We start from the raw sequence: 26,007 nt of genomic DNA, 5'->3' as shown, positions 1-26,007 counted from the left end.
ATCTATAGTTTCTTTTTTCATTCTTTAGGTTATTTATTATTATTATTATTATTATTTTAGTTATAGATGGACACAATATCTTTATTTATTTATTTATTTTGTATGGTGCTGAGGGTTGAACTCAGTGCCTCACATGTGCTAGGAGAGCACTCTACCACTGAACCACAATCTTAGCCTCTACCTTGTTATCTTTTGATGAACAAAAAATGTAAAAAAAAATTTTTTTTAAATAAAATTTTAAATTTTAATGAAGTTTGAATTTGTTTTTTTATGGTTAGGGCTTTTGGTGACTTGTTAGAATTTTATCTGCCCTAGGTGTGAATTTATTCTCCTGTTTTCATCTGGAAGCTTCACTGTTTTAGATTTTGAGCTGGAGTGTGGTTCAATGGTCACTTGCTTACCCAGCATGTGCGAGGGCCTGAGTTCAATCCCCAGTACCACACACACGAAGTTTATTGTTTTAAATTTGATGTTTAGGTTTCTGAAAAGCCTGAAAGCAGTCTTTTATGTATGGTGAAGCTGGGGCTGAAGTTCACATTCCAGTTATGAAGATGCAGTTTTTCCAGCACCCTATATCAGAATAGCTGTCTCCCCCTCGCCACTGTCTTGGCTGTGTGTGGGAGTCTGTGCAGACTCTGGTGATGTCACTGTGTCTTCTGGCTGTCAATCTCACAGGCCTTTGCTGTGTCCTCAGATTCCTGTGCTTTAGCTCCTTCTGCTGTTCTTTGCTTGTTGTTTTGGCTATTTCTGCTAATTTGTATTTCTTCTTTCTTTTTTTTTTTAAGGGAATTTTTTTATATCTTTATTTTGTTTATTTATTTTTATGTGGTGCTGAGGATCGAACCCAAGGCCTCGCACGTGATAGGCAAGCGCTCTACCGCTGAGCCCCAGCCCCAGCCCTAATTTGCATTTCTACATAAATTTTAGAATCAGCTGGTTGATTTCCAAAAGAAAGCCTGTCCAAATTTTGCCTGGGATTACATTGAATCTGTAAGTCAAATAGTAAAGAATGACTGCATTGACCCCTTAGCGTGTTCTACCTTAACAAGAACAAGGTCTGTGAGCATACATTGTTATCTCTTCCTTTCCACCTTTCCTCTTTTTTACTCTCAATGCATTATTATATCTTTTATTACTGTTCTAGACTCTCTAGGATAGTGCTGAGTAGAAGTGTTTCATTCCTGACCTCATTGTGAAATGTTCAATATCTTGTTATTAGGAATGGTGTTGTTTTGCCTTGTTCTTCTTTGTACCTATGGAGATGGCTATGTTATTTTTTGTTTATTTTGCTGATGTGGTGAATTCCATTGATTTGTGGCTGTTGAAGTCACCTGGGTTTCTGGAGTAAGTAGCCCCTGGGCCGTGGCACGTTTTGTGCTTGGTGTGGTGCTGCAGTGGGGCCATGTGCATGGAGGCTGCTGCACTGCCCAGCCACACACCCCGCTGCGCTGTCAGTGTGCACTGCTGGGGTTAGATTCCCATGGTCTGTTCAGGGCTCTGGGGGCCAAGGCCATGGAAGACACTGCCTTTCATTATCTGTTCTAATTAGTTACACGTGACAGCAGAGTGCATTTTGACTCACTGTGCACAAATGGAGCACAGCTTTTCATTTCTCTGGTTGTACACGACATGGAATGATACCAATCGTGCAACAGTCATACACATACCTAGGGTGATGATATCTGTCTCAGTCCACCATCTTTCCTATCCCCATGCCCCTTCCCTCGCCCCTCTCCGCCCAATCCAAAGTTCCCCCATTCTTCTCATTCCCCCCTTCTTTCTGTTTTCTGCCAGAGCTGGTATGAGCCTGGGGCCCCCCTTGATCTGTGGCTGCTCTCTGTCTGTTTCCTCCTGGTCTGAGCACACTGGGAGTCGTAGTCGGGCATGTGTGGAAGGTTGCTCTGTTTGGGTTTGATGCTTTCCCAGGGCTGTGGATTTGTGGGGTGCCCTCCTCTGCCCACGTCAGGATGTCTGATGCCAGTGTCACTTCTCTCCAGTGACAATGGTTTTGGCACCTGCTTAGGTGACCACCAGTGCCCTCCATCCTCTGTCCTCCAAAGGATGTTGTGTAGTGCTGAACTAGCGCTGGGAGGGTTGAGCTCACTCCAGAGTTGTGTAAGCCTGGCACTTGTAGGCATGGGGCAGGAGCTGCATGAGGCTGGATGGTGCCTGTCTCTCCTCCTCCTACCAGGGTTCTGTTGGGAGGTGTCTCTCCCCTGTTCTGTCAGTTTTTACATTGTCTGTTTTGTAGCAGCATCTAGCTCCTCCCTGAGAAGACCCCTGCTCTAGCTCCCAGTTCACTTTTCTGCCTTTGCCTGCGCCATTCTGCTGATCTGTTATTTTTTGGTTAAAAATGTCTTGGGGCTCAGCATAGAGTGTTCGCCTGGCACGTGTGAGGCACTGGGTTCAATCCTCAGCACCACATAAAAACAAGTAAATAAAATAAAGGTATTGTGCGCTGGGGTTTGGCTCAGAGGTAGAGCGCTCACCTGGCATGCTTGAGGCACTGGGTTCAATCCTCAGCACCACATACAAAAAAAAAAAAAAAAAAAGATGTTGTGTCCGCCGAAAAATAAAAAATAAATATTAAAAATTCCCTCCTTTTCTCTCTCTCTCTCTCTCTCAAAAAAAAAAAAAAGTTATTGTGTCCACCTAAAACTAAAAAATAAATATTTAACAAAAAAATAAAGGTATTGTGTCCAACTACAACTAAAAAAATATTTTTACAAAACAACAAAAAATGTCTTAATTATCATATTTTAAATTTTCTAGTACTGGGTCTTTGGTTTTGGTTTGGGGCTAGGGACCGAGTCCAGGGCTTCACGTGTGCTGGGCAAGCCCTGCCCCTCCTGGGCTCCACTCCAGCCCCAGGGCTGTCTTTTTACTTAGTCTCTTCATGTGCTTCAGGATTGGAGTCCCCTCTGGTGGTGTGTGCATGACTCTGCCAGGGAAGTTGATTCTTCCTGACTGCAGGCCTGGGTGCTCTCCCTCTCTTCCACTTATGCATCTTTTTGCTTTGGGGTGGTGCCTAGGCTCCTGTCTCAAAACAAAAAACCAAAAGGTATGTCTATAGCTCAGTGGTAGAGTAACCCCAGGTTCAATCCCTAGTACCAAAAAAAAAAAAAAGGTTCTGAAATTGAAGTTTGCCCAATCAGAAACAAACCACACATCTAGCAGCAGGGCATCCTCCTCACCCAGGAGCGAACTAGAGGACCACCACTGACAAGTGGGCCAGAAGATGCCACACCTGTGGAGTGTGGGCTGGGAAAGGAGAGCTCCTCAGAGCACCACAGAGCTCCCGAAGCAAGCGAGAAACAGAAGGCTGCCAGAAGCTGTCATTGTCTTGCTGATTTGTAGAAGTCCTTTAGTCCAGGCTCAAGTCCTCTGTTGGATGTGCATATTTTGAATCTTCCATCAGTAGCTTCTCTTTTCATTCTTTAGCTTGTTGTCTTTTTCTTCTTATTATTATTTTAGTTATAGGTGGACACAACACCTTTATTTATTTATTTTATGTGGTGCTGAGGTGCCTCACATGTCAGTCCATATGCATGCGAATGCCAGTCTTGAGCGGAGCCCGTTGCTTCTGCAGGCTCTGTGGTGCCTCTTGCAGCTGCAGCCGAGGGGAGCCTCCCTGTGGAGGCTGCAGGCTCGGAGGCAGCAGCATGGGAGCCTGGGGTGTGGGGTTCCTGTCCTGGGCCTGAGGGTCTGCAGTTCTGGAGTTGTGCTTGGCTGCTGGCTCCCGGGGGAACAACTTCATTTTTCCAAAGTGTCCAAGTTTCAAGGGCGCTCTGTGCTAGTGGGTTTACTGTAAGATTCTCTCACTGGGAAGAAGCCCAAGGAGAGTGGGCTGTGGCAGCTTATTAGTAACTGTTTTTTTTTTTTTTTCCCCTTTTTTTCAGGTACTGGGCATTGAACCCAGGGGTGTTGTTCTACCATGAGCTGCACCTAGCCCCCCGCCTTTTTTTTTTTTTTTTTTGAGACCGGGCCTTGCTAAGCTGCTGAGGCTGGCCCTATGGTGCTCCTGCCCCAGCCTCCCAAGTTGCCTGGTGTGCACCACTATGTAGGTTCTGGTAACTGTTTTAGGAGCATGTGTTTACTCACAGGGTCTTTTTATGTTTACAGAATGTGCATGTTGAAGGCTTGTGACTAACTGACTCTACTAGTGGTACTCACTGAATTCATGTATTAAAGATTAGTCAGGAGTGGAGTAGGGAGTTAGTACCTGTGGTCATGGGTGTTCTGTTTGGGGTGCTGAAAAATGTATTGAATTGTGCTGATGGTTTCACAACTCTGAATTGCAGGCTTTAACTGGGAACTTTTTCAGCATTTGAATATATCACATACAGATGTTAACAAGTTGCTTACTACAGCAATCTTATGTCCCAGCTCAGTGAGTCTAAAACAAATAGACCACAGCTGGGGCTTAGACAGCATAGGTGCAGTTCTGCAGCCCAGGAAGCTGGATGTCCAGGACCCAGGCCCCGACAGAGTCAGTGTCTGGCCAAGGCTGCTTCCTGGTTCCTAATGGTGCCTTCTCACTGGGTTCCTCATGTGGGGGAGGTTGGGGTTGGGGTCCCTTTCATAAGGGCACAACCTCCTGAGATTATACTATGGGGACCAGGGCCCTCTATGTTGGGAAAGAGCCTGTGAGGGAGAAACCCCCAGCTGACTGTTTACCCTTGAGCCTCGAGGGGCCACGGAGTGCGGGGATCAATCTGTGCTCCTGCATCTGTGAGCCTGTGCACACTAATGGGAGGTGGTGGTCAGAACTGCTGTCTTTCTGACCAGCTGGCCAGGATCTTGCCTTTGCCCAGTCCTCAGGGCACAGTGACTAGCCCTCTCCGACAGGAGCCCTTTGAGCTGAGGGGCTCAAAGTGCTGGGGTCTCAGCAGGGCGGGGCTCCCTGAGGCAGGGTGAGGCTCATCCCTGACTTGCCAGGCCACATGCCCCAGCTGTGGCTTTCCTGGGCGTGGCTCACCAAATGCCCACCTTTGGCTGGCTGTCATTGTTAGTGAAGTTCAGCTATGAGCAGCATGCCAGCAGCACATCCGTATTAGAGAAATCAGGCAGCGAGTATTTAACTTTTGTAGGTGAAGTGGAGGCTGTTTGGGGTGTCCCAGGAGGAGTGGTCTGGGGGCTAGAGGACCCTGGTGGGACTGGAGATCTCAGGGGTGGCAGTTCTTCTTGCTGTCCTAATCTTGTTCTGCCCACACATATTCTGGATGCCCCAGAGGGCCTCCCCACATGCCCACACTGTAGACGTGAGGCCTGTGTGGGGCTGACCCCAGGACCCTCTGCTGCTGGCCTCTGGACCTCTGCATTTTCATGGATGTACAGGAGGCCCTGCTGTTTTCCTGCCCATGAGGCAGTACTCTGTTCCCTCTCTCTTAGCCCACAGCACTTAGGGAAGCCCTGCTTTTGAAAGGGGTGTGGCCCTGTCATGGCCTTTGCAGCTCCGTGAGCCCTGGGACACTCAGTGCTGCCTGGTGTACCAAGTGCCATCCTCCCTTTGCAGTGTGGAAGGTCGGCTTGTTGGGCTGTCCCTTTCTCTGCTCTCTCCTCTAGCCAGTCAGCCAGCGCTGTGGGGTGGAGATGGTGTTTGGGCACGTGGCTGTGGGAGAAGGGGTGTTTCCACCTCAGGGCATAGGCAGTCAGGAAGTAGTACCAGGCTGAACCTGTGGGACCCAGGGAGCCTCTTCACAGCTACCACTCAGGGCTGGAAACAGGATTTCACCGGTATGAAAACCATAGGAAATTCCCTTTACAGTGTCCATATATAAAAATCAATTAGACACATCTACACAAAGTGAATTTAAAACTTACTAGGAAAAGGTCGAATCTGATTACTCTTAAATTGCTAAGGTGGTTACGTGATGCTTCTTTTTAACCAGAGTTGTTTTGAGTGGCAGCATCTTGGTAAGTCACTGCTATTGTGTCCTAGGGAGGCGCCACATCCACCACCTGGGGAGCCAGCTGCAGCTGAACCAGCACTGCCTAGACACAGCCTTCAACTTCTTCAAGATGGCCGTGAGCAAGCACCTGACCCGAGGCCGGAAGATGGCCCACGTGATTGCTGCCTGCCTCTACCTGGTTTGCCGGACAGAGGGCACACCACGTATCCTTTGTCCAGGGAGCCCCCCAGAAGACTCCATGCTTGTTCTTGGTTGCTTTCCTTGGATGATTCAGTAGTTGCAAGAACTTGATGCTGGTATTAACTGGCAGATAACCTCATTGGATCACCATTCTCAGTTGACCCCAGGCTTTCTTTTACTGAATTGAGGGACCAGGAAGCAAGATGCCTGTTCTTTTGCAGTCAGGGGAGCCAGGGTTCTGCCGACTCCTGGAAACCATGTCCTGGATTTTCTTCTGATCTTGAACTGACTTATACTTGGGTGCCATTTTTGGTGTCTTCCTCTGGTTTAAGGAGGTGGAGTGTTGCTGCCAAATTAGATGTAACCAGACTGGGCTTGTTGTCCCTGCAGACTTGGGGCTGGAGGAGGAAGGGGGTGGCCTGCAGTGTTTGCTGGCCCCGCTCCTGCCCCTCACAGGCATCTGGTCCTGACCTCTGCACATGCACACGTGCATTGGGAAGTCTAGTCATTGGTCCTGAAGAAACCAGGGCACCTCAACCTCCCCATCCTGTACTGTCTGCCATGCAATGCCTTTTGGGGATTCTTCTCCTCTTTCCTTGGGTCCCTGGTCATGTTCTCCTCATTTTGCAGGGCATTTTCTCTGAAGGCTCCCTGAGAAAGGATCTGCTTTGAGCTCTGAGCCTGTGAAAATGATGGAGTACAGAATTTCAGTGACAAATGTGTCCCACAGGCCACAGGGTGCTGCCCAGTGTCTTGCTCCAGTATTCCCAGCCTGCACTGGTGCCCCACTGAGCCCTGACTCTTGGTGTGACTATTTTGCTTCACCCCATAGGCCTGAGCATCTTCTGCTTGTCTTCAGGGGTGTGACTCCTGGGCACCTCCGTCTGACTGCTTTTGGGCCTGGACTTGCCTCAAGTCTCCTGCTTCTGCTTCCTGTGCTCACTGCACCTGCCCCACTGCAGGCCTCAGGTGCTCTCCCTCTCTTCCACTTTTGCTTTGGGGTGGTGCCTAGGCCCCACCTTCTGGCAGCCTTCGTGTTTCTTGCTTCCGGGAGCTCTCTGGTGCTCTGAGGAGCTCTTCTTTCCCATCCCACACTCCACAGGTGTGGCATCTTCTGGCCCACTTGTCAGTGGTGGACCCCTAGTCCGCTCCTAGGTGAGGAGGATGCCCTGCTGGTAGATGTGTGGCTTGTTTCTGATTGGGCAAACTTCAATTTCAGAATCTTTTTTTTTTTTTTTTTTTTTTTTGGTACTAGGGATTGAACCTGGGGTTGCTCTACCACTGAGCTATATGCATACCTTTTAGTTTTTATTTTGAGACAGGGTCTTGCTAAGTTGCCCAGGCTGGCCTAGAACTTGTGATCCTCCTGCCTCAGCCTCCTGAGTTATTAGGATTGTAGACATGCACTACCTGCCCAGCAAATTTCAGAATCTGTCCTTAAAATGTCCTTTTAAAAGCTGGAAATTTATCATTTTAGCCTGCAGTGTATTGTTGCAACCCACTTAGAAACCTTTGGATCTTAGAAACTGTTGAAGAGCAATGGGGGATTAAGAAAGACAAACACTTATAGAGCGAAAGCTGGGACCAGGTGGGACACCATCCTCAGATGGAGGAACAATGACCCAGAGCCAGCTCAGCACATTCATTATATAGGTTTTATCATCAAAACCTGTGAGAAAGTTTCTGTGAGAAAATTTCTTCAAAGCAGGCAGTCTTGAAGGTGTAAGTACTGGCAAGCAATTATAATTATCTTGTTGCACTAATAATTCTCTATCTCTACCAGCTGGTGTCTGAACTCAGGGTCAAGACTGATAGTTCCATGACTTGCATAGGACCTCCTCAGGCAGGACATCACCATGGTAACTGGGCAATCTTGTCCTGTACCTTTTGCACAGGAAGTTTCCAGCATAAGTGCAGTAATAGCCATGAGGCAGAGACCATGATCCAAGTCACCACTCTCCACGGGGTATAAAGTGTAATTGCTTTAAGGGATGATGTGAACACCCAGACAGTCCTTGTGCACATTAGGAGCAGAGCCCAGCTTGCATGACTACTTTGCCACAGCCCTGCCTCTGCCAGGGCTGAGCACCTCTGCAGATCCTGTGCTGAGAAGACTCCTAGCCTGGAGGCAGGAGCAGCAGCATCACTGTGCAGAGACTAGGAAGCAGGACCCTAGGGTGGCCAGCCTGGACACTGCAAAAGCCTGGGGGCATCTAGGTGTGTATGTGCGTGCCACCCCAACCCTCCTCTCGCCCTGTGCAGAAAATGCATCCTTGACTGCTCTGGAAAGTGAGCAGCTCGGGGTGAGGTGATAGAGACCAGCAGAACAGGCAAGTGTCCTGCAGCCTGAGGTAAAGTGTGGCTCTGTGCCTTGTGTGCTGCTGGTGGGAGGAGCAGTGTGTGGTGCTCTGGGAGGCCACGCCTCCTGAGGCTCCCAGTCACCACGGACACAGTAGCCCACTCCCAGGTGTTACCTGACACAAAAGCCTGTGTCCACACAGTGCAAATACTGTAGTGTTGACAGTAGCCAAGATCTGGGACCATCCGAAGCATCCTCTTGGTGAATGATCAGCCAGGTGCAGTGTATCTGTACCAGGAGCGTCGTGAGCCATGAAGATGAAGTACGGGATGAACCATGGAGACGTGTCCAGGCAGTGGTGACAGTCACAGAGCTCTGCAGGTGAAGTGGAAGCCGCTGCACAGTTGGGGAGCATGTCGCTTTCACTTCACGACCCTGCTAAAGATATCATTGTGCCCCCAGGCTGGGCATTGCACTGAGGCCAGCGTCCCAGCCCCTCTGGGCTGTAGTGGCCTAGCTGGGCCCCACCCTCCAGCCTTGCTCTCCTCAGTACTTCTAGTAGCTGTGTCTGGTGGCCTACCTCTCATTTCCCCGTATACCCTGTCTTGGTGGTGCTTTGGGGGAAGATGGGGAGACAGGTGTGGCTCGCTCTTCTCTGTTCCTTTTCAAGCTGATGGCAGCACCGTGCCCATCTGTCCTGCTTGTACTGGTGCACCTCTGTCTGTCGCTGCTCTCTGTCTTCTCCCTTCCCGCTGCCCACAGCGTGCATGACTCTTCATCCTGGCCGCTCCTGCAGTGAGGCCATCTGGCTGGGCTCACAGACTGGCTCAGCTTGGCTTCCACATGAGAGCCACACCCTGGGAGGTGTGCAGAGCCAGACTGCAGTCCTCGTGCCCCGCCCCCCCCTCAGCACTGCCAGTGGGATGCCTGGTCCTGCAGGGCATGCTCCTTTCAGCCAGGGGGAGCAGTGCCTTCCACCTGACCCATCACCACACCACCTTCAGTGGGACCTGGGGGAGTCCTGTGCTGTGAGCTCACTGTGCAGGGAACAGGTGCCCTGGAGAGGCACCTGGGATTCTCCTATCACTCTATCCAGGCTGTGGGCAGGAATGGCCCTGGGCTGGTGGCGAGACACAGGAAGTTCTTATTCAGGAAGGACAAGAGCAGGATGTAGGCTTTCAAGCTCACTCCTTCCTCTTCCGCCTGTCTTTCATTCTTGTCTTGCACACATGACCCTTCCCTCTGCTCCACAACCTGCTGGCCCCCACTACCAGTCCCCAGTCCCCAGAGGAGACGAGTCCCACCTGGGGCCAGCCTGGCTGGGCTTGCCCCGGAAGCAAAGACTCAAATCTGCTGCTGACCTGAACGCACAGGATCCTGAGGTGGCTCAGGGCACTTTTATCGTGTTCCTAGTGCCCTGTGTTCTGGGTCAGTTGAGTGCTTCAGGGCTCCCTTTCCCATTCTCTGCCGCCAGGCTCCCATACCACCTCTCGCTTTTCCTTCTGCCTGCCTCCTCAAGAATAGTGGGTTTACATTTTCTAAGTGGACAGTACAGTTGGATGGTAGCCTGTGGAGGAGCCCCACCCACCAGGCATAGCCCCTGCCCTGTCACGCTTGCGAAGGCCAGCACAGAAAGGACTGCACGTCTCTGGCTTGCCCAGCTGTGGGCTCAGGACTTTGAGCCCTGCTAGTCAGTATATCCTGGCTGCCAGTGTCCACTGACAATGGCCGTATGCCCACCCTGGGTCCTGCAGTTGGGCGCTCTGCCCCAGAGCCGAGCGTTTGCAGTAGTAGTGGCCGGCGGCCCATTGTCCATGTGGCCTAGGCAAGCATCCCTGCACTCCCATTGCCTTTTCACCTCTCAGTGGCATCTTTTGAGGAACAGAAGTTCTTCAATTTAACAAAACCCAATTATTCATCTTTTCCTTTATAGTTAATGTTTTTGCACCCCATTTAAGAAGTCCTTGCCAGGCTGGGATGTAGCTCAGTGGCAAAGCCCTGGGTTCGACCCCCAGAGTTCCAAAAAAAAAGAACTTCACCAAAAAAAAAAAAAAAGACTGGAAAAAAAAAGTCTTTGCCTTCTGAGGAAGGAGGCTTCTTCCTGCCCAGGTGTGCAATGACATGGTGCAGTCACAGCAGAGAACCTCCTGTCCCACTGCTCAGTGGGGGTGCTGCCGTTGCAGCATGGAGTGTGGGGTGGGCTCTGAGCCTGTGAATTTGAAGAATGAAACCCAGAGACACGAGAGCGGGGGCAAAGTGACGGGGTTTATTAGGGTAGCAGAAAGCAAGCAGGCAGAGCTCCCCAGGGAGGGGAGCCTGGGAGCAGCTGCTGTCTGGGGGTTCATGTGGACCTCCATGGCTGAGGGAGCTGCCCCGACCCGGTCCTGGCCAGGCACTAGGTGTCCACTGCTCTTCATGTGCTCCCTGGCCCACTCAAGTTACTGAGGCCCTTCTTGGTGGGGGTCTGGGTCCCAGAGAGCAGGCGTCTCACCATGGGTCTTCCCTGTGTACACAGGAGCCGGCCTGACCTGGAGGAGCCAGGTGTCCTGCCTGCCCTGCCAACCCTTTCCCTGCCTCACCACTGTGAGCCTCGCAGATGTGCCCGGTGCCAGCATCTGGCCCCTTTTCTCAGTCTGTGCCCGTGCTTAGTGCCAATGCCAAGTTATTTCAGAATGACCGTCACACAGGGTGTCTCAGTGTCTGTGGCATGAGGTGCAGGTCTGCTCTGCCTTGAGGCGTCTTGGCCTCATGGGGTCCTTTTTTCTTATGTGTGCATTTTCAAATCAGACGATTGATTTCTCTAAGAACCTGGGGTATTGAGTGGGGTCTATAGATCTTTGGGGACAGGTGAAATTCATCCAGACAGTCAGCAGATCTCCTTTATTTCTCTACTTGTTCTTTACTTTTCGTTGTTGTTTTTCACTACCAAGGATTGAATCCAGGCCAGTACTAGACATATGCTGTATCACTGAGCCACATCCCATGCCTTTTTAAAACTTTTATCTTGAGGCAGGGTCTGTCTCAGTTGCTGAGGCTGGCCTCAAACTTAATGATCCTCCTACCTTAGCCTCCCAAGTTTCTGGGGCTACAAGAACTGCAGTTCTTCACCCATTGTCTGCTCTCTGTCTTCTGCATGCCTGGGTTGTCTGCTCTCTGTCTTCTGCATGCCCGGGACTGCTGTGCAGTGCTGCTGTCCCTGGGGTGCTTCTGCTCCTCACCATCGCCTGCTCTGGGGTTTTGCAGGTGGCTCTTTCTTAGGTTAAACATGTCGCGTTTTTGTTTTAGAGTTTTTGTCGTGAAAGATACCTCGTCATACACACCTCATGTACATATTGGTACGATCATATAGGCCCCCTTAATTGTCATTAAGTAAGTCACAGCGACCCTCTCGCACCTAGCCGTGGTCCTGGTGCCCCCTCTTCACATGATTGGGTCTCACCTCCTAGTATCTCGTGCTATGGGTCGTGCAGTGGCCTTGTGCTTGTCTTTGTGTCATGACGTCCTTGTCAGTGCGGTTATCACAGGAGCAGGGCTCCAGAGGTGCTGGGCGCGCCTGTCTGCTGTCTGGGTAGTTCAGGCCATGAGGTGTTTCTTCTTCTGGTTTTTTTTGGTGGACCTGGGGTTGGGAGCAGGGCTTTGCTCTCATGCTCCACCACTGAGCCGCACCCCCACCCTTCCTAGTTTATCTTGAGATACGGCCTTGCCAAGTTGCCCAGGCCGGCCTAAAGAACTGCCATCCTGCCTCGGCCTCCAGTGTGGCTGGGGTCCCAGGCGTGTGCCACCCAGCCTAAGTTGTTCCTTACTGTCGGAAAGGTGGCACTGACGCCGTCTGGGCCTTCGTCTCCTTTGTAGGAAGGTTTTACACCGGATTCACTTTCTCCCACAGACCTAGGATTATCCAGACTGTGTTTTCTGGTTTCTGTTTGGGTTGGGTTGTGCTTTGCAGGGCGTCTGTCACGCCTGCCTGGCGTCATCCTTGATGCCCCTGGATGCGCTCTCCTGGATATGCTCTCCGTGTCCCTAACAGTCGTAGAGCTCTCACTTCTTTGATGCCCGAAGCTGGGGATTTTGCCTTTTTTCTTTATCCATCTTGCTAGGGGGTTGTCAGTGTTTTTTATTCTTTTTCTTTTTTCTTAAGAGTTCTGTTGAGTTGTAATTCACACACTGTACTATTCACCCATTAAAGCCTACATTTTAGTGGTTTTTTTAGTTCATTTCCAGAGTTGTGCAGCCATTGTTATGTCAATTTTAGAATTGACCTCAAAAAGAAACCCAGGCTTGGCACAGTGGCACACATCTGTAATTCCAATGGCTCAGGAGGCCGAGGCAGGAAGATCACAGGTTCAAGGCCAGTCTGGGCAACTTAGTGAGACCCTAAGCAACTTAGTGGGATCATATCTCTAAATAAAAATAGAAAGCTGGGCTGGGGATATAGCTCAGTTTGTAAAGTGCTTGCCTCGCATGCTCAAGGCCCCGGGTTCAATCCCCAGCACCACCAATAAAATAAAATAAAAAGCCACTAGCCTTAAGCAGTCTTCTGCCTCTGAATTTGCCTATCTGGGCATCTCCCTTGACCGAGCTGTGTGTCCTCATGCTGCTGGTCTTGGGAACACTAGGTGCTCCCATGTGCTGGTGCTAGCATGCTTCAGGGTCCCCTCGGTGGCAGAGAACCTGTGCTGTGTGCTTAGGCTTTGCTGCTGGATGGCGGCTCTTTCCTTCTTCCCCTTTCCTTGGGCTTAATTTTTACTATTCCAGCTTCTTGAAACAGATGTTTAGGTTTTTGATTTTTGCCTTTCTTTTCTAACATGAGCTTTCAAGATGACATTTTTCAAGCAGAGTTTAGTTCCATTTGTCATATTTTTATTACCATTCAGTTCAGTATATTTTCTGTCACATCTTGTGACTAAACACTCAGGTGGGCTCACTGGAGTGGCTTCATCTTGAGTCTGGATGCACGAAATAACCACACAGAGACAGAGAAATACCTTTTTCTTTGGGTCATTAAGGAAGTAGCGAACATCCTGAACCTTTTATTGGGAAGAAGCCATTCAAATGAGGCAAGGGGCCAGGTCTGCCGTCAGCAGGTTGACTGACATGTAGGAAGGCCACACCCAAAGGCAGAGCAAGAGAACGGGACACACAGAGGGAGTTTCCATGGAACATTCTATCCCAAACAGGGCAAAGGGGTAGGATTACAAAAGAATAGGTGAGTGTAGCTCAACCCCAGGGGCAGGCCCCACAAAGAGAGCCTCCTTGCTATCCGAGAGGGGGAAAAGACCGAGTCAGGAGTCATGGCACTACTGTGCCAGACTACAGTGATCTTTCAGATGCCCATGGTGCATCAGGCTCCCCACAATTTTCTAATTTTCATTTGCTGGTCCCTCTTGGATTCATAGGTCTTTAGAAGGATATGGCTTATTTTGAAAGGAGTCAGGAATTTTCTACTACCTGTTTTATTATCAATTTCTAGTGTAATTTCATTGGTTTTGAGAATAAAATAATTCCCACATTTTCCCGGTTGTTGAGAGGTGCTTGGCAGCCCCGCAAGCAGTCTACCTGGTGGTTTCCATGTGTCTGCAGTTGGCAAGTGCCCCTAAGTGCCCTGGGCTCCAGTTGGTGCACCATGCTGCATGTTCTCATTGACCCCTCACTGTTCTGAAAGAGGTGGGTAGAGTCTCCCACTGCTCCTTTGATCTGGTCAGGTTTCCATATAGTGTTAGCGGGAAGGTACAAATCCAGGATTGTGCACCTCCTGGGGGAGCCAAGTCTTTAACATGATAAAATGTCCCTCAACTACTTTCCCCTTGAATTTGCCTTGTTTGATGTTGGTGTTACTAACCATTTTCTACTTGGTTCAGTCTTTTTTTTTTTTTTGAGAGAGAGAGAATCCTTTTTTTTTTTTTTTTTTCCAGTTTTCGGCGGACACAACATCTTTGTCTGCATGTGGTGCTGAGGATCAAACCCGGGCCGCACGCATGCCAGGCTAGTGTGCTACCGCTTGAGCCACATCCCCAGCCCAGTTCAGTCCTTTTTGACATATTCAGAATGTGTTCTTTTATAAGCATAAATTGTGCATTTTTGTTTAATTTATTTTGGGTTCTGGGGACTGATATGGATGCTTAACCACTGAGCCACATCCCCAGCCCTTTGTATTCTTTATATTGAGCCAGGGTCTTGCTAAGTTACTAAGGGTCTTGAGAAGTTGCTGGGGCTGTCTTCAAACTTGTGATCCTCCTGTCTCAGCCTCCCGAGTCACTGGGTTTACAGGCCACTGCATCCGACTTGGTCTTTTTTTAAATTTTAATTGGAGAACTTCATCCATTTAAGTTTAATATGATTATTGGTATATTTAGTTTAAATCTGTTTTCTTTTTATATTTTCTGTGTACCAATTTTTCTTCCACCCCTTTCTTCTCACCTCTAAGGGTAATCAAATTTTTATTATTCTGTTTTTCTTCCAAATACCTTGGTCGCATATTTATTTGTTATTAGCCTGGTGCTTGCCCTGGAGATTGTGTCCTGGTCCTTGACTTGTGTCTACCTTAAAGGAGAATGCCGATTTTTCCCAAGCAGTGCAGAATCTCCATGCCCTTGTTTGATCATTGCTGCTGCTGTAAGGTGTTAGGATTCCTTTAGCTTGACCCAATTTTGGCCTTTTCCAGGGCTCTTCATTCCTACCTATGTTTCTGTGCTTTGACCTGGTGTTCTTTTCCTTCCTCTGAATAAACCCCTTTTGTGTTTCTTTTAGTATGTCTGCTGACAAAAAAAAAAAAAAAAACTTTTATTTTTCTTCAATTTTGAAAAACGTTTTCAGTGGGCATGGAAGTCCGGCTCTGCTCTTTTAGTGTTTTGTGCTGTTGTTCTGTTTTCCTTGGCCTTGCTTGATTCATGTTGAGGTCACCTGTGAGGCCCCTTGTACTGTGAAGGTCACTGTCTCTGATCACCACCCGCTTTGGAAGAAGTCCCTTTGTCTTTAGCTTCAGGGGCTAGATTCTGATGTACCTAGATATGTTTTTCTATTTACCCAGGTTGTTATTTGTAGAGCTTCTAGAATTTGTAACTTGATATCTTTTGGTCTGTTTGGGAAAAATCTTGGGTAGTGTCTTATTAAACATCATTTCTGTCCCATTCTCTCTCTCTCTTCCTTCTCTGGGACTTCAGTTACACAGATGTTAGACCTTCCTTTCTTTAGATGTTTGTAATTTCAGTGCTTATTTGTCAATAGGTCCTTCTTGTCGTAATCCCTTTTTTTGCTGAATTTCTCCATCTCATCTCAGCTGTATGACAGCCCTCTGTATTCTGTGTTCAGATCTTCTGTGGCTGTGTATGGCTTGGTTTTTGTTCATTTGGTCTTGTCTATACCTGGGAAAGTGTGGAGACAGTGGGCATTTTTCCTCCCAAAGGGATTTAATCCTCCTTACCTGTGCCAGGGTGTACCTGCCCGAGGTGGCTGGTCCAGCCTGCTTGGGACTGTGGCAGCATCCAGCTGACACACTCTTTCTGAATGCATAGATGCACACACAGCTCTTTCCTCCTACAGAGCTGGCTCCGAGGGGCCCAGCCTTTGTGCTGTTCAGGGAGTGCCGTGTAGGAAGCTGTGTGCACAGGGTAGGCTCACTGGAGTGGTTTCATCTTGAGTCTGGCTGATTTAGATATTCCTGAATTCTAAATTTTGCCTTGCCATGAGACTGGGTATGCTGGGTAGTGCAGCTGCCCTAAAGAGAAGGCAGAGTGGCGGTGTCTCTGGCTCTCCGCTGTTACCGTTGTTCTTGGCAGAGGAGGCTGCTTCTGCCAGGTTGTGAGCACAGCTAACCTGGGAGGCGGAGGGAGGCCGAGGCTGTGAAAGGCTTTTGTGCTCCATGTAGCTTGCCCCTTACAGCCCTCAGGTTGCTGGGCCGCACAAATGCCTTTGGAATCCCAGGGCTACAGGTATCATAGTGACCACCGAACCCGTGACTGGGCCCTGTAACTGCACCCTGAGATCCCTGCCCTCAGTGGTCAGTGGCCTCAGGGCCCTGCACCTGCTGGTGACGTGCAGCTGAGAGGGATCTGGTCTGGGCCCTTCCTGCACCGCTCCCAGCAGATGGCAGTGTTGGCACAGGCTGTGGGATGGGGCCAGGAGAGGCCTGTGCTGAGCATCTCTGAATCTGGTGGCCTGGCCACGTGGAAGGAGGTTCTCTGTTCAGAGCAGAGGCTTTGAGTAGGCACTTCACAGACTTCACATGTCATAGAAAGAGTGATGTGCAGGATTATACAGAGGAAGCCTCATGGTGGATTGCCGTAGCCAGCTGTGGCTCTTGGATCTGGTGCACTGTAGGAGTCGGACAGTGGAGTCATGACGCACTGGCTCTTCTGTGGACAGACGAAGTGGGCCAGGAAGGGGCACCCACAAGACCCACATCAGTTGTCAGATACATGCTCTCCATTGCAGCTTAGGGCTGGCAGGAAGGTAGCCCTCGGTAGTGTGCAGGAGCAGAGCAGGCTATTCACGACACGGGAGTGGGTCCTTGTGAGACCCATATTCTGGGGAGACTGACCCTACCCCAGATTATGTTCAGGATCCGTTAGAACTTGGCGCAGGCTGTTGTGGGGCCCACCAGGTTCTGTTTCAGAAAAGTTGGAAAGGAGGTTCTGAGTCAAACCTTCTTCCCTTTCACATTCTTCTTCTTCTTTTTTTTTTTTTTTTTTGGTACTGGAGATTGAACCCAGGGGTTCAATCTGCTGAGCTATACCCACAGTTTTTTTTAATTTCTATTTTGAGACAGGGTCTTGCTAAGTTGCCCAGACTGGCCTTCTACTTGCGATCCTCCTGCCTCAGCCTCCTGGGTCGCTGGGATCACAAGTTTGTGCCATCATGCCTTTCATGCCTCTTTGACAGTCTTAAACATTACAGCCAGCTATATGCTTTTGCACAGAGCTGTGGAATGAGGGTAGCTCAGGGGAACCTGTTTCTGGAGTCTCTGCCAGCTGCACTGTTCCCTTGGGTGGGCAGGAAGAATGGTTTCTGGTGTCCCAAGAGGCTATTTCTACTTCAGCTTCTGGTGAGGGCTAGGAATTACGCTGGACCAGGAGTGGGAGCCAGATGTGGAGGTGCACACTCGTAGTCCCAACTACTTGGGAGACAGAGGCAGGAGTCACAAGTTTGGGGTCAGCCTGGGTAACTTAGGTGGGCAGCCCTGTCTCAAAATAGAAATGAAAAGAGCTGGGAATGCAGCTTAGTGTAGAACACCTCTGGGTTTGATCCTCAGTCACGATGGTGGCAGGGTGGAGCGGGAATAGGAGTTAACCTCTGAGTTTGGTTTCTTGATTCTTTTTTTTAGTTGTTGATAGACCTTTATTTTATCTATTTATTTATGTGTGGTGCTGAGACTCGAAGCCAGTGCCTCACACATGCCAGGCAAGTGTGCTGCTGCTGCCCAGCCCCTGCCCTGGTTCCTTGATTCTTTTTTTTTAATATTTATTTTTTAATTGTAGTTGGACACAATACCTTTATTTTATTTATTTTTATGTGGTGCTGAGGATCGAACCCAGGGCCTCACACATACTAGGCAAGCGCTCCACTGCTGAGCCCCAGCCCCAGCCCCCCACCTTTTTTTTTTAATTCCTAGTTGATTCCTAGTTTCAGTTGCCATTGCAAGAAAATGGAGGAAGGATAGTCTAAATACCTCCCTGGCAAGCAGGGACCATGATTGTATAGATAGTGGGTGTCAGGACTGTGTAGACAGTTGCCCCAGTGTTGGAATACCATAGCCCTGGGATTCCAAATGCAGGCAGTGGGCCTCAGGGCTGTGTCGATAGCAAGTGTTGGTGCTATGCAGGTAGTGGTGCTCAGAGCCCCTGTGCCCCCTGACATAGTGCCTGCACAGCCAGTGCAGGGCAGGTTGCTGAGTGCTGGGACCTTTGCTGTGGTGAAGCACCCTGGGTTCTGCTCTAGATTGTGCTGTGAGCTGGGCTGGGATTCAGAGCAGTAGGGACCTGCAGAAGTATGGGTGCTGGATTGTCCTCCTCCTTGGGCATTTGGTGGTCCCACTCCTCTATCCTGAGGTGTGTCGTTGCCTTCAATACCCTCTCTAGTCCCCTGGGGCCTTGGAATGGTGGTGTCAGGTCCTCCCTTGCATATCTGAGTCCTCTTGACTTTTCTATGGACACCTGCTTTAGGCTAGACTCAGCACCATAAGGTTTTTTGTTGTTGTTGTTGTTGTTGTTGTTGTTGTAGTTTTAGATTTTTAGCTAACAGACAGCAGACACTGCATGGCATTATTGTTTTCTTATTTGTGCTGCAGGCAGAGCTAGGGCCTTGTACCTGTTAAACAGTTTACCACTGAAATACACACCCCCAGCCTGTACCCATCTCCTAGGAGTCTGTGTGTGCTGGCACCTGGCAGGCACTGAGCAAGTCCTTGAGGAATGGAGCATGATTGTGGTGGCTTGCACATTTCCATGCTGTTGTGGGCAGAAGACCTTCCATGGAGTCGACACTTGAGTGGGCAGGTGCACGGGAGCTGCTCTGTGAAGGCCCTGTCCTCCTGAGGATCATAATGAAGCCCCTGCCATTTCTGGTTCCCCTGAGCTGGCTCCACACCTCTTCTTGCAGTCCCTTGTCCTCCCTCAGCACCTGGGGATTGGAAGGTTCATACAGGCCTGATGTGCCACCTCAGCCTCCTTGATCAGGTGTTGAGCTTAGGTGTGGCAGACTAGGCTCAGCCCCTGGAGGTGCAGTTCTGATAGTTTTCATGAAGATGCTCCTTAACTCCGGCTGCAGACATGCTCCTTGATCTCAGCGACCTGCTCCAGGTAGACCACTTTCCCCACTGGAAGGGTTGATGGGCATAGCCTGCACCTCCACATGGAGGCAGTCTGTGCTGCCTGTTGCAGTGGGAAGCCTCCATCTGCAGGGTGGAGAGGCTCAGGTGCTGCAGGCTGGCTCTGTAGGGGTGGGAGAGGGTCACTGTGCTGTCCTGGTGCTGCTCAGGGCTCAGAAGGCTCAGCACGAGAACCACTGGAGAGAACCATGTGAACTTTGTGCTTAGGAAATGGAGATTCCTTAAAAGCAAAGGAAAAAATTGGACTCTCATGTATGTGTCTTAAACTATGGGAAAATTCATGTGTGCTTTCTGAGCTCAGAGAAAGCAATTTTTGTTTGATTGCTTGTTTCCAAACAAATGAACATTGTGGGAAGATCTTCTCAGGGATGCTCACAGTGTGAGCAGGCCCCATGACCCCACATTGTGTCCCCACTGATGGATTTCAGGGGCTAGCCGGGGACTGACTCAAGGCCCTTAGCCCATGACTTGGATTGTGGCAGAGCCCTCAGGCCTGTGGTGATCACTACTGATGACCGGGAAAGAGATGTCATAAAAAATGAAGCTGATGGCACTGTGAGGATGCCACATTAAAGAGAAGTCTTCTGGGGTGCCCCCAGGGTCCTGAGAGCCTGTAGGCCACTGGTGCATGGGCTTCAGTGCCCTCCTATAGTAATCAGCAGTTTACCTCCACCTGGGTCAGATGGAACTTTGTATTTTTGTCCTCCCAGATGTCTTCATAAATGGTATCTCTCAGCAGCTACTGCTGAAATACTGTGGTAAAACTGAACATGACCTGTTGGGATTGTGATGATCCAGTGACTCCACATTTCACATGCACTGCACTCAGATCCAGGCAAGGCCATGACCCTGGCTTTACCCTGGTGGCTTCCTAGGAGAGATGGGCACCAGGGCCAGACAGCTACAGAAGTGACTTGGGCACTGCTTGAATGCAGAGTGGGATACGCCTGTTGGCTCTGGCTTCACAGCCTGTGTGGTGGGAAAACAACCAGCTTGCTAAGACAGAAGGTGGGCAGTGAGGGCTGAGGTTCCCACGCAGGACAGGGAGTCACATAGCCAGGGTGGACACGATACTGTTTGACCTTTTTTTTTTAATATATTTATTTTTTAGTTGTAGTTGAACACAATACCTTTATTTCACTTATTTATTTTTATGTGGTGCTGAGGATGGAACCTAGTGCCTCATGCATGCCAAGTGACCGCGCTACCACCTGAGCCATATCCCCAGCCCACTGATTGACCTTTAACAGCTCATGGGCAAAGCCAAGTGCAAGGCCTGGCACCTGCAGGAGGCTGGGCCATGTGGCAGCTTTTGGTGTGAGGAGCCAGCAAGAGGAGACTGGCAAGGTGGGCCCTTCGCTGGAGGGGCCTACAGCTCATACCTTTGTTCCTCTGAGATCCCTCTGCCCCCAGGAGCTAGGGTGGGACTGGCATTTCAAGGGACAGGTATATTTGCACTTGTCTGGGTCATTGAGGACCTCACTCAGGATTCTGGCAAGGGCTGACTGCTTTGAAGAAAGGTTAGTAGGACTGAAGTCGAGAGACCACCTTGAGTTTAGATGTCATTTTAGTTCTTGCTTATGCATCCTAAAGGTTAAACCTCTCCTTAGCATAAAACTCAAGATCAGTGACCCCCTGGCTGGGACTGTGTGAAGGGACCTGGTGTTCCTGGGCAGGAAACCGTCTGGGTCCTCCCATGGGCCCACGAGGAAGACCTCTTAATCCCTTCCTGTGGCAAAGGGTGCTCACCTGCCCAGATGCACAGCCTCTCAGAGGCCAAGCCAAGGCCCATGATAGTGGTCTGCATGCAGAATGCACTTCCAGCCTGGGGGATTAATGGGAGGGCTGGTTAGCTGTGTCCAGCCTATGTTGCCTGTCCATAGAGAGGAGGAGCCATCAGTCACAAGCTCAGGAGAATGAACTGTTAAAAAACTATTAGGGGACAATTTCTAATAAACAGTACTCATAAACAGCAGGATCTCTGGAATCTGGGTGTGGTGATATGCACCTGTTTTCCCCAAGGACTGCTTGAGCCTTCAAGACTAACATGGGATCTCTGGGAAGAGCTGCGTGCATATATATACATGCGTAGCTTTTTATTTGTTTTTGTGGCACTGGGGATTGAACTTCAGCCCTTTTTGTTTTGAGACAGGGTCTCACTGAGTTGCTAGGCTAGTCTTGAACTTGTAATCCTCCTGACTCAGCCTTCTGAGTAGCTAAGTAGCTGAGATTACAAGTGTTTGCCCAGACATGGATAGTTTTTAAATCTTTGACTTCCTGTTGAAGCCCCTTCAGAGACCTCTTTTCTGCATCATTCAGGTCTCATCCATTTGGGATTATGAGGTGGACAGGTAGAAATCAGCCTTCTAGTGGGACCTGGATGTCCTTGCAGAGGATGGAAGTGACTTGCACAGGAATCCTGGTGGGGTCTAGAACAAGGGCTGGAGTACTCTTGTGAAGGGTGTGCCTACACTGCTGCCAGTACACGTGGACACACTGTGCATGTGCACACATCACACGCCAGGTGTGCATGTACTCACATCAGGCATATGTACCCACACCGTCGTGCACTTACACATACCACATGTCCACACATACCACCTTTCAGCGAGAGACCCCAGGAACTCCTGGACCCTGGAAACACATGGTGGAGCTCTTTTAGAAGGTATTCTGCAAGCCACCAGCCCTTAGGGTAGAGGGCACTTCGGAGACAGCTGCATCCAGCCAGGACTGGGGGTGACCAGTGAATAGTCACCCACTGCCTGGACGGGGAAGCCAAGCCCTGGCCTTCCCAACTGGACAGGCTCCCAGAGCTGACATGTCCCAAGCACTCCCTCCAGTTCCTGCCTCTAATGTAGACACCCTGGTCTTGCCCTTGAAGTTTGTAAACACCTGGGGGGTTGGGGGGAATCACCTTTGTGCAGGAAAAGAGGCCTTGTCCAGGGCTGGGCTTGAGCCAGATGAGGAATTGTTTTGGGAAGGCAAAAGGACCAGACTAATCACACCTGTGAAGCCTGGGAGTTCCAGGGACAAGCCTAAGAACAGGTGTCACAAGCTCAGGCTGACACCAAAGCCCTGGCATGGGCCTAGGGTGGGAACTGGGCTTTCCCTGCCCTGCATATTGTTCAGGATAACAAAGGCTTGTCCCACCCATCTTTTCCCACTCAGAAGCATCCTCCCAACAGCCTGCCTGTGCCTCTGGTCAACGTTGGGCTCCCCAGGGGAGCCTGGATGCACCCAAGTGCTGAGCCATGTCCTGGGAGGTTCTAGATTCTGACAAGCAATGGTGCTCCCACCACCAGGCAGCCCCCAGGACAGTCCTCCTCCCTGTGACTCCTTCCCTGCATGTGTCAAGAAGAGAGCAGGGCAGCAGGCCTTGAGGTGGGAGCAGTGGAGGAACAGATAGGATCCTGCAAGGCATTTGAGGCCAAGGAAGTGTCGCACGTCCACGTGTTGCCAGCAGGTCTTGATTCTGAATGAGTGCACTGTGCACGGCTCCATCACACCAAAGGGCACCCTCCAGGTGGGGCATTCTAAGCAGATGCAGTCATTGGCAGGACAATGGAGTGGAGCCTAGGTAGTTAACATGGAAGAAGGGAGTCTCCATTACCTGGAGGTCAGGGGAGATGGCTGGCTCTGAGGCATGGGTGGTAGCGTGCTCCACTGGCCAGCTGGGGGCTCTGATCATGGATTCTTAAAAGAAACCAAACTTTTTCTTAAAACACTAATGTATTTCTGGCTGTGCTCTTGTTGCCACAGGTGAATGTGTACGTGCTGGGGAAGACATTCCTGCTCTTGGCGAGGGAGCTCTGCATCAACGCACCAGCCATAGGTATGCTGGGCCTGGGTGGGGTTCTGCAGGGCCTCTGGGATCTGGCATGCCAGGGTGCCCAGCAGGGTGGGAAGGATGCCACCTCAGAAGTGCAAGACTCCTAAAATCTCTCAGGAGCAGAGCCGGGCTATACTGCTGGTACAGAACCAGAAGGCACAGTGCCAAGTGTAGACCAAGCATACGTGGAGGAAAGGGCACGTGGCGCAGCATGCTGGGAGCCCGTCTTGTTTGAACAGGTTTGAGGAACACACCTGCCCACCAGACGCCTTTAAGAAGGCAGGGTGTTCTCACAGACGGTATGAGGGGTGGCTCTAGGAGGCAGGTGCTCTCTAAACTCTTCTCTCTACCAAGACTGGTTTCCTTGGCTTGCCCATCAGCACCTAGCATTGTCTTCTTATGGTGAAGAGGAACCACCTGGGCCAGAGTGGAGGGCTGGGCCCCTGGTGTTGGGTCAGTAGGACAGTCTAGTGCACACTGGGCTGAATCCATGCCCTAGAAGCCACAGCATTGCCCACAGGGCCACCCCTCCCTTTGGAGGTCAGGCAAGTACCATGGAGTGCTGGCATGGGACAAAGGCCAGTGCCTAGAGTCAGTTCCACCCTGGTACACCCCACAGCAGGGAGCAGTGGCCTAGCACCAAATCTGCCTCCTGCAAAGGGTTTGTCTGAGGTGCCACTGACACTTACTGTGGGAAGTGGAAACAGCCAGACAGTTGTCCTATAGAGCTCTGGCCATAACCAGAGAGGGGAAGCCAGCCCATGAGCAACGCCCTGAGGGACAGATGAGTTCCCCTGGGTAACCACTCTGCCCTGCTCAACGCCACAGGCTTTCTCCCAACAATGCCAGCTGTGTGAGGGAAGGCCCAGGTCCCAACTGCTATAGTCACTGATCTACACTGGGCTCTTCGTTTTGTGAAACCTTTATTATGAAAATCCACTTAAATAGATGAACTACTTTAAGTGACTTTTCAGTAGTTTTGGATTTGAAGGGGAAGGTCTCAAAGTAAGCTTGGAACCTCATGGAATCAAAAAAGATGGGAGGCACATCCAAGCATCCAAAGCCTGAGCACCACTGTGTGGGATTTGGCCAGGTCCTACACTGAGTCCCCAGTCTGCCCTCTGCCTGCAGTGTGCTCTCCAGTGTATAGGAGACACTCAAGACTTGGCCACCAGGCTCAGGCCGCACAGAAAAAGCTCTTACTTCCCACACTTGGGCTGAATAAGAAAGGGAAGCCTTTTATGTCAGGCCCTGGGCAGCATCCCACACCTCCCCTGCACTTACTGGGGGGGGGGGGGCTCACCCTCTCTAGGCCCCTCACAATCTCAGGCATAGAAGATGAGCTCTGGGATCTGCCCACCCTGGACCCCTGTCCCATTGGTACTATCTGAGGAGCACTGGAACTGGAAAGCCACCTTCCCACACTGTACTTCCGTCATCCCTTCCTGCCCAAAGTAGCTAAGCTCGCTGCCGTCCAAGACAGCGCTGGCAGTGTAGAAGGTGTCCTGTTCAACCTGGACTGGGTGCTCAAACCAGACCGGGAAGGTGTTACTGGATCCATCCGACACAAACTTGGTCAGGTTCTGAGCCAGGACCATCCCCAGCCGCTTGAGTTCAATCTTTACAGTGTACTCAGCCTTCCCAGAGCTGGACCCGTATAAGCCCAGACCTGCTATAAACACCCTTCTATCCACGGCAAACTGGATGCTGTCACAGCGCCCACGGTACCGCCACTGGTTGCTGCGGTAGGCAGAAGACTGGAAGCGGTGGCACCTCTGTGGAGCAAGGCCTTTCCTCTTGGTCAGGGGAAAGTCAAGGAGGGGCTTGTTGGCAGCTGTGTACCACAGGAAGATGTTGTGGGTCTCCTCCAGGGTCAGGATGTCTGACTGGGCAGCACCATTGGCAAACTCCTCCAGAGTCATGGTTGGGATTCGGACCAGATAGAGGGCTCGCCCCAATACGTGCCTCTTGTTATGGGGGGTGGCTGGCAGGCCCTGCCTTCTGCACTCTGCTTCAGCCCAGTTCAGGACAGCTTCAAAGACCACTGCCTCTTTAGTGTTGAGGGCCTCACGGGTCACGATGATCTCCAGGGTCTGCCGGTCAATTTCACAGAAGCCTTCCGACCGAAGGGCCATCTCAGCCTGTGCATCAATGACCTCCCAGCAGCGCTGGGTCAGTTCAGGTTCCTCAAACAGCCGGCTCTGGGACAGTAGGACGCATGCATTTTTGGCTTCCAGGCTTGTCTCCAAAAAGGTGACACAGGCTTTTGCTAGCGCAGGCACAATGTACTTCTTAGCAGCATACAGAGTCGCCAGCACCGTGTCAGCCTCCAACTCGATCTCATCACTGTACATGTACCTGGGCAGGGCAGGGACCTGCGTCGGGGGAGGGGGCCTGCTCCAGCTGGCCTGGGTGAGGAGCCTATGGGCTCCTGTGTGTGTGTGCCCTCCCGGGGAACTTCAGGAACCACCCCATCCTTCCAGCCCGTCAAGCAGAGCACTTACTTTAACAAGACCAGGAATGCCGCGGGCTCCACGTCAGGAATGTGGATTTCGGACTTGACCTCTGCAAGGTCCCCATAGAACATAGCATAGAAGACAGAGCTGCCGACTGCCAAGACGTACTGTGGTTGGAAAAGAATCTCGTGAGCCACAGGGCAGTAAGGCAGGCCTGGGAAGGATCTGTCCAGCTACAGGCCAGCCCAGGGACAGCTGTGCCTCTACCCACCTTATGAGCGGGCACCCGCCTGGCCGCCCCCAGCGGCCCCACGATGAAGTGTACATCTGCCATGAGCTCGTTGTTGAACATCAGCGCGTTCCTGCAAGCGCAGAGGCACAGGGCTTGCACCGGGAGCGCACAGAGCCGCGGGGGCGTGCGGGTCGGCGTGCGGGCCGGCGTGCGGGCGGCTCACCTCTCGCGCAGCGTCGGATGGAAGGACTGCCAGTTGGGGCTCTCAGGGTTGTTG

The 26,007-nt window shown here is 50.8% G+C and overlaps 2 protein-coding genes across 10 annotated transcripts in view; one reads left to right on the top strand and one right to left on the bottom strand.

Moving 5' to 3' along the window:
- Brf1 (BRF1 RNA polymerase III transcription initiation factor subunit) overlaps nucleotides 1-26,007 on the top strand; it is a 54,387-nt gene that overhangs the window by 4,269 nt on the left and 24,111 nt on the right. For 7 of the 8 annotated variants that reach the window (XR_001504672.2, XM_015496448.2, XM_015496417.2 and 4 more), the window contains 3 exons: nucleotides 5,942-6,115; nucleotides 19,153-19,184; nucleotides 22,973-23,045. Coding sequence is in view for 7 of the 8 variants with exons in the window: in XM_015496448.2 (XP_015351934.1) it covers nucleotides 6,022-6,115; nucleotides 19,153-19,184; nucleotides 22,973-23,045 (199 nt within the window). In the remaining variant the exon portion in view is untranslated. The remainder of the gene's footprint in view (nucleotides 1-5,941; nucleotides 6,116-19,152; nucleotides 19,185-22,972; nucleotides 23,046-26,007) is intronic. The other variant, XM_048799494.1, reaches the window with a different exon arrangement.
- Nucleotides 23,949-26,001, bottom strand: Btbd6 (BTB domain containing 6). Of its 2 annotated transcripts, XM_015496461.1 has the most exons (4): nucleotides 25,954-26,001; nucleotides 25,770-25,860; nucleotides 25,547-25,665; nucleotides 23,949-25,400 (listed from the first exon to the last, which is right to left on the bottom strand). In XM_015496461.1, exons 2-4 carry the CDS (start codon nucleotides 25,848-25,850, stop codon nucleotides 24,368-24,370), a joined length of 1,233 nt encoding a protein of 410 aa, XP_015351947.1. In that variant the 5' UTR covers nucleotides 25,851-25,860; nucleotides 25,954-26,001; the 3' UTR covers nucleotides 23,949-24,367. The 2 variants fall into 2 exon arrangements, with proteins under 2 accessions (XP_015351947.1, XP_048655453.1); XM_048799496.1 differs by lacking the exons at nucleotides 25,770-25,860; nucleotides 25,954-26,001 and having other exon boundaries at nucleotides 23,949-25,417.

The sequence above is a fragment of the Marmota marmota genome, unplaced genomic scaffold (assembly GCF_001458135.2).
Source record: "Marmota marmota marmota unplaced genomic scaffold, marMar, whole genome shotgun sequence".
NCBI lineage: Eukaryota > Metazoa > Chordata > Mammalia > Rodentia > Sciuridae > Marmota > Marmota marmota.
Note: the sequence above shows the minus strand (reverse complement) of the source record. Positions and strands in the feature narration are given on the sequence as shown.

Bases quoted from the DNA above. Each gene is read 5' to 3' on its own strand.
- Btbd6 (XM_015496461.1), bottom strand. From the start codon at position 25,850: ATGTTCAACAACGAGCTCATGGCAGATGTACACTTCATCGTGGGGCCG. The intron at 25,666-25,769 runs GTGGGTAGAGGC...TTCCAACCACAG, and splicing joins GGCGGGTGCCCGCTCATAAG to TACGTCTTGGCAGTCGGCAG. The intron at 25,401-25,546 runs GTAAGTGCTCTG...TGCCCTGCCCAG, and splicing joins GCATTCCTGGTCTTGTTAAA to GTACATGTACAGTGATGAGA.